The 12,830-nt window shown below is 34.1% G+C and overlaps 1 protein-coding gene across 1 annotated transcript in view; it reads left to right on the top strand.

The window, feature by feature from the left end:
• Positions 1-1,229: 1,229 nt before the first annotated feature.
• Positions 1,230-12,830, top strand: part of LOC137637851 (uridylate-specific endoribonuclease-like) — a 17,077-nt gene continuing 5,476 nt past the window's right edge. Inside the window, exons 1-2 of the mRNA XM_068369961.1 lie at positions 1,230-1,266; positions 8,078-8,311. Coding sequence (XP_068226062.1) covers positions 1,230-1,266; positions 8,078-8,311 — 271 coding nt within the window. The remainder of the gene's footprint in view (positions 1,267-8,077; positions 8,312-12,830) is intronic.

Below are 12,830 nucleotides of genomic sequence, written 5' to 3'. Positions count from 1 at the left end.
ATGCATATTTCGATCAACTTTCCTTACAAGTTTGTTCTGATCATTTGAACGGAGTATGCTTATGAGGGAAACTATGGTAACTCGTGCGAACATCTGTAATTAAGTCCTCAAATGTAATATACTAATTATTTGGTAGAATTCGACATGAAGAAGCTATTTCATAAATATGTGAATGGTTTTCGTAAAATAACCGTTGGCCAGTTCATTGTCGTACATCGAATTATAAGGAAAAGGATGTCTTTACCATCAGGGTTTACAATTTTGGAAAAAAGGGAATTTAACGTTGAAGCTTGTTAGAAAAATTTTTAGAAAATTCTTAATTGGAGAATGAAGATATACAGTATCTATAAAATATAGCTAACATATCATAATCTAACTTGGAGACTATGAAATAAAGGACAATATACAGAAAACATTATTACTCGAAGAACACCATATTGCAAACCTGTGGAAATAAATGGCAAAACAATGAAAAAAAAAATCTAGTGTTGATTTACAAAACGCCATTTTCCTATGGATATTATTGCTTATCATCAGTTTTATCCTAAATGATTATGTAACGCGAACTGTTACATAACGGTACTTATCTAAATGTCGTTCTCTAGAGACTCTCTGTCTCTATGGATATCTCATACTCTTGGTTTTCGAGATATAGATATGGATGTATTAATGTGAGAAAACAAAAACAAATATATAATCATGTTCCATCTGGCAATACACGTGACCTACGCAGTTGCCAGTAAAATATTGATAATATTCTATGGCGTTTTACCAGTAATGTTCATTAATGATTTATTAAGGAGTATTTCGAAGAAGATTAAACAATTAGCATTTGGGTAATCTTTAAAAGCTGATTTACTCTGCTTAGACAACAAGGAAAGGATTATAAAAAAGTCGTCAAGTGGAAACAAGCGACATTCTATAATTCATATCACTGAATATTCAAAATATAAATATGGAAAATAAATGCAGCCGAAAGGCTATGAAATTATTTAAAGTTTCCTCAAAAACATTTAAATTTGATGGAAAAAAGATAAGAAAAAATATGCTTCTCAAAACAAAACTGACGTCATGAGAGTCAGTTTGGCCTTGAGACCCACTTTATAAAGAAGCTGCTTAGATAAAAGTTTCACCACTTTTTTGACAAGACTCCCTACGATCACTATTGCCAGTGTTCCATGTGGGGGAATTCCTATTGTGACAAGAAACACGTCAACAAAATCAAAGCCATGAAGACAGTCGGCCTAATGTTGCTTCTGGCAATTGGTAAGTTGTCTAGTACATTAGATAATTGAAATATGTTTTAGAGCCTTTTCATTAATATCTAATAGATCAAGAATTCGAATTGAATTTCATTAAATTCTTACGTAAGTATTAATTACAGATAACCTTCCATATTTCTTTGAAAATAAAAACAAAATACACATTTTTCTAAATGGTCTTCCCTATTCACGAAAAAAATAGTTTTCAGAACTAATTTGAAAATAAAATGCCTGAAATAGAAAAATCAATTAACAGGGCTTTAAAAGTATAAGTAAATATTTCTGTGAAAATGTATGAAATAGAATTTTCTGAGAGGGCTTTTCTCTCAATTTCAAATAGGTTCGCGAAATTTCTCTCTATAGATATTACATTTTAATATTTCTTTCACATACATATTATTGTGAGCGATTCATTAATGAAAAATATACAAAAGTTATCGATGGCCGATTTGTTATCCCGAGTGGTAAAAAAAAAAAAAAAAAAAAAAAAAAAAAAAAAAAAAAAAAAAAACCTCAAACCATCTACTTGAAATTTGGTGACCAAAAGATGAACATTTTTTTATTGATTTTTTATTTAAGAAAGGGATATATAATAGGCTTAAAAGGCCGAAATTTTTGTTGACTTTAAGAATCCCTGTAATGTCACAGACGCGCAATAAAGTGTGCAATACACACATGTCACTCTTAAAGCTTAATATTAATGCTATGGATAGCAAGTTATATTGCCGTAGGACTGGGAGTAAACAACGCAAATTTCTGTCTACAAGGATAAAGAGACAAGCAAAGAAAAGAAAAAGAAAATGAAAGACACATTCCATATCTAAATTTTTATTGCAGAAAAACCTATATACACAAACATTTGCATAAACTGTACTGGTGTACATTGTGCATATCTATGCACAAGTATGATTATATATATAGCATTTTTACACGTCTTAAAAGTCTTAAGTAACACCCAGAAGTAAGGGTTGTTTGGATAAGTCAGTTAATTAGAAAATAATATAGGAATGTATTGGCACTAATCTTAACTGTTTTCATTATTGAGACATTTTGACATGGACTTTGGGCATGGTCTCTGAGTCTATTTAAACATAACCTTGCGGTGGATTCAAAGGTTTCGTTACTCCGGGCACTTGAAAGAAGTAAATTTTACCTTGAAAATGATAAAAACTTAAACAAGTGAAATCAGCCATCTTACTGAAGATATTGTCGTGAATGCTACCCATGACATGCTCATGAAATACTGGAAATTTCCCATTTCCGTAATCAAATTTAGTTCCTTATGAATTTTACCCTTACAACAGTATTTTTGTATTATTAGGAAGATGCAGCTCAAACCTAGTAATGTTTCTTGAATCTCAAGACGAAAAAAAATTACTGGTAGGTTACTATGCATAATACTTTTTTAGGTATTGAATAAACAACAGAAGTTATAGAATGGAAAATTTTAAACCTGATGCTTTAATGAAATGAAAGAATATTCAGACAACTTGCTTAAATTACAACTGTATGGCGAGAAATTAATTACAAATAAAAGAAAAATTAAAAACATAACTTAGTATAGACATGGATGGAATACATTATATTTACACAGATAACTTAAAATACACAGTGAAGAACTAATATCCAAAGAAATGCAACAGCAACAGAATTCCACTTTCTGAAAATTTATTTTACAGAACACACTGACCTACTCCCACGTCTCACACGCGATTGGCAACGCAACTCCCTTGTCACCGAAGTGATATATAATTATGCGTGTCTACATTGATGAAGCCAAAGGTGAATAGAGAGGACCTAAAACACAAGCTGTACAGTATTTATTCAAATTTTGATGATATTTTGGAGGTCGGATATTCATCCAATCGATGAACTGCTATTGAACATCTTATAAAAGGCAGATGTAGTCTTTTACCCTAGGAGAGTGGTGTGTTGCTGTATTAAATTACCAATCTGCCTATCATGCATTTTTTACTCAACCCATGAGAATGGTCTAGATGGTACCAATATTATTATTATTACTTGCTAAGCTAAAACCCTAGTTGGAAAAGCAGGATGCTATAAGCACAGGGGCTCCAACAGAGAAAATAGCTCGGTGAGGAAAGGAAACAAGGAAAAAGGAAATATTTTAGAAGAGTAACAATATCAAAATAGACATTTCCTACATAAACTATAAGAACTTTAATAAAACAAGAGGAAGAGAAATAAGATAGAATAGTGTGCCCGAGTGTACCCTCAAGCAAGACAGTGGAAGACCATGGTGCAGAGGGTTTATGGTACTGCCCAAGACTAGAGAACAATGGTTTGATTTTGGAGTGTCCTTCTCCTAGAAGACCTGCTTACCATAGCTAAAGAGTCTCTTCTACCCTTACCAAGAGGAAAGTGGCCACTGAACATTTACAGTTCAGTAAACCCTTTACAAAGAAAAAGCTCTCACTTACGGGATGCCTTAGCCCAAGAGCCCGTGGAAGGTACAAGTCGCTCTACTGCTTGCTTGCCGAAAGACAAATCGAGGAGGAGACTTTGAGAGCAACGCTGATATTCTGTAGCAGACCCGTGTTACTACACAGATTATGGAACATTTTGATCGTCCAACTTGTTCCGATTTCTACTGCTTTTGGTGCTGCAGATTATCGTATCTAGCATTGTGGCTATGACGTCACAGGTCATTTCCATGACCAGGTGAGCTTTGGCTTCGTGCCCGCTGCCTTTATGCCTAAGGAAACAGAGGCCATTTCACTCTATTTTTGGATGGACTGGAATATCTGCCAACTTCTTTTTGAACCCTTAACTTTGGTGCAACATCTTAATTATTTTTGGAGCGCCTATGGCTATGGGCTAGTCACTTCTGTTGTTAAGGTCTCAAAGTTCCGACCAGCTTATCTCAGTCATACTGTCTTATGTGATGAGACAAAAAACAGTACCAACACAGTAATAGGCTAAATTTAACTTGTTAAGGGAACGGTCGGCAACTTTGAGTTGTCAGAGGTTCCGGCTTAAAAAGAAAAAAAAAATGCAATTGGGCCTACTTGCATTCTTATTAGACAGTTTTACAAGAAGTGGTATTGACTATAGAATGCTAATAAGAAGAAATTGTAATAAAGGTTGGAAATTGACGAAAAGTATAGGATGTAAATAAAAAACTGCTACAAACTTTAAGGCTTAGGGTTACGCAGTGGTTTAACTATATTCCCCGTAACTCATATGCAATTACTTAAGATCGGTATCTTTCAAAAGAATCAGCAACACACGGCAATTATTATTAGCATAATCTCCAAATCAAATCAGCCTTTCTTCTAAACGCAACCTCAAAACGTTTGTATATAATATCAATAATATCAAGTGTAGTAGTATAAGAATATTACCCTGAAAAACACCAGAGAATCGATTCCTTTTATAAAGTAACGGATGTAAACTGATTTAGTAGAATTTCTAATATCACTAAATTATATTGAACGGGAAAGGCTCTGAAAATGTTGTATATATAAATGTGCCAGAAACAACGTACCTAACTATGTTTCATACCAACCCTGTCATTCTCCTTGTAAATCTGGTTGAAATTAATTGTATTTGGCTTAATTTAGAAGCTTATTGATATAAAATATTTCATTGCTAAATCCGCTTTATTTTTTCTTTTAACAAAACAGCATTACAACCAAACAGAAACTTGTCTACACTGTGTAATCATGTTTCATAGGTCAACCATTTCTGATCTGTAAGATAACAGAAACAATAAAGTTAAAGAAGAGAAGATTAATTTTCTTAATCATTCATTACCAGGGTTAAATTGAGGAATATCATCCAGGAAAATCACTATCATAATGGAAATGAAATCTGATAATCGTTACCTAAAGAGCACAAAAATATAAATGAATTAAACTATGAAATTTATCTGCTACACTTACTGAAGAGTAAATCAAATGCTACTATCTATACTTTGAACATTGTTGTGGGTGTCAAGGCTGAGGTTGCTCTACTAGATATTTCACTTTTCCTCAACTAGTACAATCATAATTTACAAAACATTTTCATTTACTTTAAGAGATACATTATCTTGCTATTGTATAGTTTAAGGTGTTTCTTGTTACTGAGTAGAATGTATTCCGTTATTATTGGGCCAAGTTTTTTTTTACAAGCAAAGCATCTAAGAAAGGCATGTCTTAACCTTTGTCATATAAGAAATCATCATCCTCATCATCTCCACATATGCCTATTAACACAAAGGACCTCGATTAGATTTCGCCAGTCGTCTCTATCTTGAGCTTTTAAATCAATACTTCTTCATACATCCCCCCCTACTTCACGCTTCTTATTCCTCAGCCATGTAGGCCTAGGGCTTCCAACTCTTATAGTGCCTTGTGGAGCTCACTCTTTGGGAGTGCGAAGAGAATGCCCAAACTATCTCCATCTACCCCTCACCATGATCTCATCCACATATGGCATTCGAGTAATCTCTTTTATAGTTTCATTTCTAATTCTGCCCTGCCATCTAACTCTTAATATTCTTCTGAGGGCTTTGTTTTTAAATCTACAAAATCTGCTGGATATTGTTTCATTGTCATACCACGACTCATGTTCATATAGCAACACTGATCTTTATATGTAATTTTAGGAGATTTTATTTCCAAATCTTACTTAACCTAGCCATTGTCTGATTTGCTTTTTTCTAATTTTTCATTAAACTCCAATTATAAAGATCCTGTATTAGAGATCATAGTTCCTGAATATTTAAATGATTCCACCTCATTAATCCTTTCTCCTTGTATCTTCCATTACATATTCCGTTCTCATCATCTCTATCTTTCTGATATTTACCTTGAGCCAAAGCTAATGTGATATTTCGTGTATGCTGGTAAGCAAGCATTGCAAGTCCTGTGGTGTTCTGCTAATAAGGACAGCGTCATCAGCATATTCTAGGTCAACTAATTTCCTGTTACCAATCCAGTCCAATCCTTCTACACCATCCCCCACTGTTCTATGTATTTCAAAATCCACGAGGACAAACAACATAGATGATAACAAATTCCCTTGGAGTACTCCACTGTTCACTGGAAATTCATTAGGTAGCACTAACATTAACTTTGCACTTGCTGTGCTTATGAACAGACTTAATCAAATTTACATAGTAATGAAGAACTCTATGGTAACGCAGGACTCTCCGCAAAATTGGCCGGTGCACACTATCAAAGGCTTTTTCATAGTCCACAAATGCCATCAAAAGTGGATTTCTATATTCTGCACATTGCTGTACCATATGTCTTAAAATATAAATTTGGTCAGTACAGTTTCTACCATTTTGAAATCCTGCTTGTTCATCTCTCAACTTTTCATCAATCTTTCTCTCTAGTCACTTTCGAATGAGCATAGTATATATTTTCATGACAACTGACGTAAGTGTGATGCCTCTGTAATCATTGCAATCAGTCAGATGTCCTTCTTTTACAATTTTTACCAACACTCATAGCTCCCATTCATCAGGTTTTGCCTCTTCACGCCACATTCTACAAAATAATCTTGTAAGTATTCTGGGAGTCACCTCATTTTCAACCAATATAATCTCAGCCGTTATTCCATCGTATCCATGGGCTTTCCATCTCTTTATTTTTTTAATGATAGCTTCGACTTCAAACACATTGAATTCCTTCATGGATACATCAAGGTCTTCCTCAGCTTCAGGTATATATCAATCAAATTATTCCCTTCATATCTTCTATTCATAATCTCACAAAAACTTGTAAAGTGTACCTCACAAAAACTTGTAAGGTGTACCCCCATTTTCATTTGTAACGTCGCCAAGACCCTCAACACCCATCACATTCTCTATACCTTGATTATTCCTTCCAACTTCAGCATCAAAATCACGGATCACAATTTTCATATCTTTCTCTGGGATCTCATCTATTACGCTCTACAGTTCTTCATAGTATTCATCTTTCCTTTCTTCAGGGGAATCATATGAAAAATAAAATATGAAAATAGAATAAGAAATTAATGCAAGAAATAAAGTAAACAAATAAAGTGAGCAAGAAATTGGCGTTTTAACTTATAAGTCACTTTTGAAAGATTCAGTGGTGTAACACTATGATAGGTAGTAGATTGGCCAAGGCACCAGCCACCCGTTTAGATACTACTGCTAGAGAGTTATTGGATCCTTTGACTGGCCAGATATTACTACATTGGATCCCTCTCTCTGGTTACGGATCATTTTTCTTTGCTTACACATACACCGAATAGTCTGGTCTATTCTTAGCACAAGCTCCTGTGTCTCCATACACTTAACAACACTGAGTTACCAAACAATTCTTCTTTGCTCAAGGGGTTAACTAATGTAATTGTTCATTGGCTACTTTCCTCTTGGTAAGGGTAGAATTGTCTCTGTAGTTATGGTAAGCAGTTCTTCTAGGTGAAGGACAGTCCAAAACCAAACCACTGTTCTCTATTTTTGGATAGTGCCATAATCTCTGTACACTGGTCTTCCACTTTATTTGGTTAGGGTTCTCTTACTTGAGGGTAAACTTGAGCACGCTATTCTATCTCTTTTCTCTCTCTCTTAGTTTTTTGAAGTTTTTATATAGTTTATATAGGGAAGATCTAATCTAATGATGTTACTGTACTTAGAATATTTTGTTTTGATTCTTCATTACTTCGTTTGTAGTTTATTTCCTTGTTTCTTTTCCTCACACCCTGTTGGAGTCCTTGGGCTTATAACATCCTGCTCTCCCAAATAGGGTTGTAGCTTAGCTTGTAATAATAATAATAATAATAATAATAATAATAATAATAATAATAATAATAATAAAAACTCTACTTTCCAGGAGCTTATGGTCAGTCATGTATGGGAAGGTGTGGAGAGAAAGATGACAGCCAGCCTTGTCAATGCAGCACCACTTGTGAAAGCTTTCAAGATTGCTGTGATGATTATCATGATATCTGCTACAGCTGCAAAGGCCGTTGTGGAGAACATTTCCTCAAATCCAAGCCTTGTCAATGCAATGATGATTGTTCCTCACATGGCAACTGTTGCAAAGATTTCGTTGATCGTTGCAGAGGTAAGACTATTACGTTCAACTGTAGCAAAATCAACTGTTGATCCATGAAAATTGTAGTGAGCAACTTTCACAATTTTCTATCTACCTTTGTACAACGATCTTTACCTAAATCATTACATCAATACATTAGTGGGGAGCTATTGTCTTGCTTCAAGAATGATGCTTTATGTACTAATCTCATACTTGATTTACATTTGCTAAGGATACAACAACACAAATCATTTGCTTTTAAAGAAGGAAGAAAAGCAACCATAGCAAATCTAAACTGACACTGAAACGCACTATGCCTGACTTATATCACCTTTAGGGTGGATAGAATTAGCTAGTAAGCTTTAGGATACAATAATAAATGTAGTGACTAGAGAAGTAGAATATGAATTATACTGGTTTATAGACTTTAAGAAGATTTAATCTTTATGTCATTTCTTAATCACAAATGAATCGTTCCAAACACTGATAATTTGATACGCCCAAGGTAAAGCACTTTTGATTGTTCTGGTGCAATACGAAGGCTAGTTATCAATGGTAATGATAATAAAGTCCCAAGCTGTTTAAAAATAGCAATAGGAAGACATAGTTGGAATACGCGTGAATGAAAATGTTTTTCAAAGTATTGCTGTACAGTATATCTATGAGGTAGCTCTGCATTCATTTTAAAGTGATCTTTGAAAATAGTGTTAATGGCTTCAGTAGGCCAGTGGTATGGGAAAATATGGAACTTGAGTTTACCTTGTACGACTCATTCCTTTTTCGGCGATAGTAGAGAGTTAGAAATGAAAGACTTTAGGGCATCATAGAAAAGGTGGAAACTATAGTGAAGAATATATGCCCTAGACGAAGATCATATTCCCCATGGTAGGTATGGTGAAATAGAAGTACAGTTGAACTATCTACTGTTCTGGTGGATCACTTTGGCAATGTTTGAATACATTTTACTTTCAGTTACTCTTATAATCTCAACTTTTTCGTGACTATTAATCCATCTTTAATCTGTCTTTTCTGTGACCAAATGCACATGACCATGATTTTTCAGAACAGAAATGTTTTACACATTTAACTGCTCAAAATTCAAAAAATTCAATTTCATATTATGTTGGTGATTCATCATGAAGTAATGAGGTAATATCAGATGCTCTGGTGGCTGAATCCAATGAAATATTCCTTGACCATAGCATTTAAAATAGAATTGTCCTTGCAATCAAAGTTCTACTATCCTAACGATATATTCATATTCACAAGTTAAATTACTGAAGGCCAAAGACAAGATTTATCACCATCTATAAATCTACCTAGATTGTTATTCCACTTTTGCATGTTCTATACAAATAGTGAAGTCACCCACCATTTTTTCCCAAAGGTACCGTTGCTTAAGGTTAAATAAATGTCAACTGAAATATGCAAATTTTTTGTATTGATGTATTGGACTTTGATTTCAAACATACATAAAAACGAACACTCACACACACACACACACACACACACACACACACATATATATATATATATATATATATATATATATATATATATATATATATACACACACATATATTATCATTAGCCTAAACTGTGAACTGCAACATGCCCTTCGACTCCCTTCTGTTTATGGTCTTTCTATGCCAGTAAATACCAGCTAATTTTCTTAGCTTGTCAATCCATCGTCTACTTTGCCTTCCCCTACTTCGTTTGCAATCTCTAGGGACCTATTCTGTTATTCTTAATCTCCATCTATTAACTATATTTTTTGTTATATGTTGTTGGAATATCCTCTATTTTAATTTACTCGCGTATCCAAGTTGCTCTTTTTCTGTCTCTTAGTGTTAATCCCATCATTATTTTTTCCCTTGTTCTTTGAGTTGTAATTAGCTTATGTTCTAAGGCTTTAATGAGGATGTAAGTCCCTGATGCATTGGTTAATACTGGTAGGACCATCTGATTAAATACCTTTTTTTTTTTTAGCGAAAGCAGTATTTTAATTTTTATAACCTCATTTTATTTACCAAAAACTATCCATCCCATGCTTATCCTTCATTTAATTTCTGTTTCATCTCCTGAGGAAATACTTACTAATTGTTCTAAGTATATATATATATATATATATATATATATATATATATATATATATATATATATATATATATATGTGTGTGTGTGTGTGTGTGTGTGTGTGTTTGTATGTGTGTGTATGTGTGTGTGTATATATACGAGTGTTATAGTGGTTATGCCGATTAAGGCATAATTAAAAGGGTCAGCTTTTGATAGTATGTAAAGAACATAAGATGTCAATCTGACACCCTGACAGTTAATCGTGTGTTATGGTTCGCACTAAGATATGGGTCTACGACTTATGGTGCCGCTAGCTCCGTAGGGAAAGGTGCCTCTGAAAAATGTACTCTTGCTTAAATGTTAATTAGGGAACAATAAGCTCTGAAGATGGATGTACTGAAAATGAAAAAAAACTTCGTATCTATGATGGGAATAGATGTGTAGTTAGGTTTTTTTTTTTAACACAATGAAATGCAGAAAATCAAGTGGTGACTAATTAGAATTTATAAATAGTATTCATTATCATTGAGAAATTAAATCAATTGAGTAAGGTAATAGCAGCTCTAGTTTATAATGATATTGACAGTACTATCAGTAGTCTTTACCTTCGTCATCACATAATGGTATGTGATAGAGTCATAGACCCTGATGACCTTGGCACCTGAGTTCATGTAGATAGTGATTGTGTTTGTGTACAAAGTTTGTGAACTTTCCCAGCTGTTTGATTCACACCAGATTCGTTTAAGTTCTCTATCGCTGATATAATTGACTATAGGAAAATATTTGGAAAATGATCTAGGTCATTTTGCGTAGTTAAAAAAAAAAAATAGGCTTTGCGGTGTTTTTGGCTTGTCTAAATGTGCAGCAAATTAGGACGAGACCATGATATTTTAACTGAAATAATACTATTTGTAGGGGCCTCAACGCTGCACGTCCCTAAGACATAATGATAATCTAAATCTATGATAAAAAAACGGCAATGAAATAAATTCGTCCAAATTTAGTGGAGGAATTGTCTGACTCATGATTTGTGAGTAGGAAGTTCCATCCTTGCTCTCAGTCCGAAAAGGTTTACCACTTATTCATAACCTCGCCGTCACTTCGATTATGGGACCTCTACAGGTCTACCTGTTGAGTAATCTGCAAGCATTGCCTGGTCTTCCCTAGTTCTAACGTGGGTTGAGATGGGCATGAGCTTTGATCATGAAATATATAGTTGGTCTTCTTCTTCTTCTTTATCTGCATCTTTTCCCACCTTTATGTGGGGTCGATGTTTCTGGCCAGCGTTCTCTATCTACCTCTGTCCCACACTTCATCACCGGTTAATCCCTTTGATCGAAGGTGGATAGAATGTATCAAGGATAAACTGCGATCAAAGGGATAACCGGAGATGAAGTGTGGGACAGAGGTAGATGGAGAACGCTGGCCAGAAACATCGACCCCACATAAAGGTGGGAAAAGATGCAGACCAAGAAGAAGAAGAAGACCAACTATATATTTCATGATCAAAGCTCATGCCCATCTCAACCCACGTTAGAACTAGGGAAGACCAGGCAATGCTTGCAGATTACTCAACAGGTAGACCTGTAGGGGTCCCATAAGCTTTGATCATGAAATATATAGTTGGTCTCTTGAACATTAACCTCTAATCTGCTTCTCATTAGAGAAAAGAAAAAATAGACTATAGCAGCCCATACATATTTGGTCGTAAACAGTACACGTCCTTTTCGGAATTACTTAATAAAGAAAAGTAGGAAATATTCATGAAGTGAGGTTTTCTCTGATATAAAATTATTCCAACTTCATGTGCTTTTAGTAATGATCTGTGTCTGATTTTAAAATAATTTTCTTTTTAAATATATATGGTTGTGAGATGTAAGTTATTATTATGAAGTATGCATTTTACTTGTTATAGCTATTCTAAAGAAATGTTTTATTTGTTTCATTCTACCTTGTTTCGAGTATCGTTCTCCTGTCTGGTCTTCAGCTGCTGATTCTCATCTCAATTTGTTGGAGAGAAACTTACGGTCTATTGAATTTCTTATTCCTGATATATATATTAATCTAAGGCACCATCATTCAATTAGTACATTATGCATGTTGCATGAGATTTTTCATAATTCTGACCATCCTTTACATTCAGATCTTCTTGGACTGTTCCATCCTGTTCGTAAAAACTAGGCAGGCAGTTAATTCTAATAGTCAGCCTTCTCCATCATGAGGCTTAATACTACACAGTATTCTAGAAGTTTTATTTCAGCTGTGACAAAGTTATGGAATGATCTTCCTAATCGGGTAGTTGAATCGGTAGAACTTCAAAAGTTCAAACTTGCAGCAAATATTTTTTATGTTGGAAAGGTGACATAAGTCTTTTTATAGCTCATAAATGAAAGGTCAATTTTAATGTTGTTACTGTTCTTAAGATAGTTTATCTTAATTATTCATTACTTCTCATATATTTTATTTATTTACT

Source organism: Palaemon carinicauda, chromosome 3 (assembly GCF_036898095.1).
Source record: "Palaemon carinicauda isolate YSFRI2023 chromosome 3, ASM3689809v2, whole genome shotgun sequence".
Taxonomy (NCBI): Eukaryota; Metazoa; Arthropoda; class Malacostraca; order Decapoda; family Palaemonidae; genus Palaemon; species Palaemon carinicauda.
Note: the sequence above shows the minus strand (reverse complement) of the source record. Positions and strands in the feature narration are given on the sequence as shown.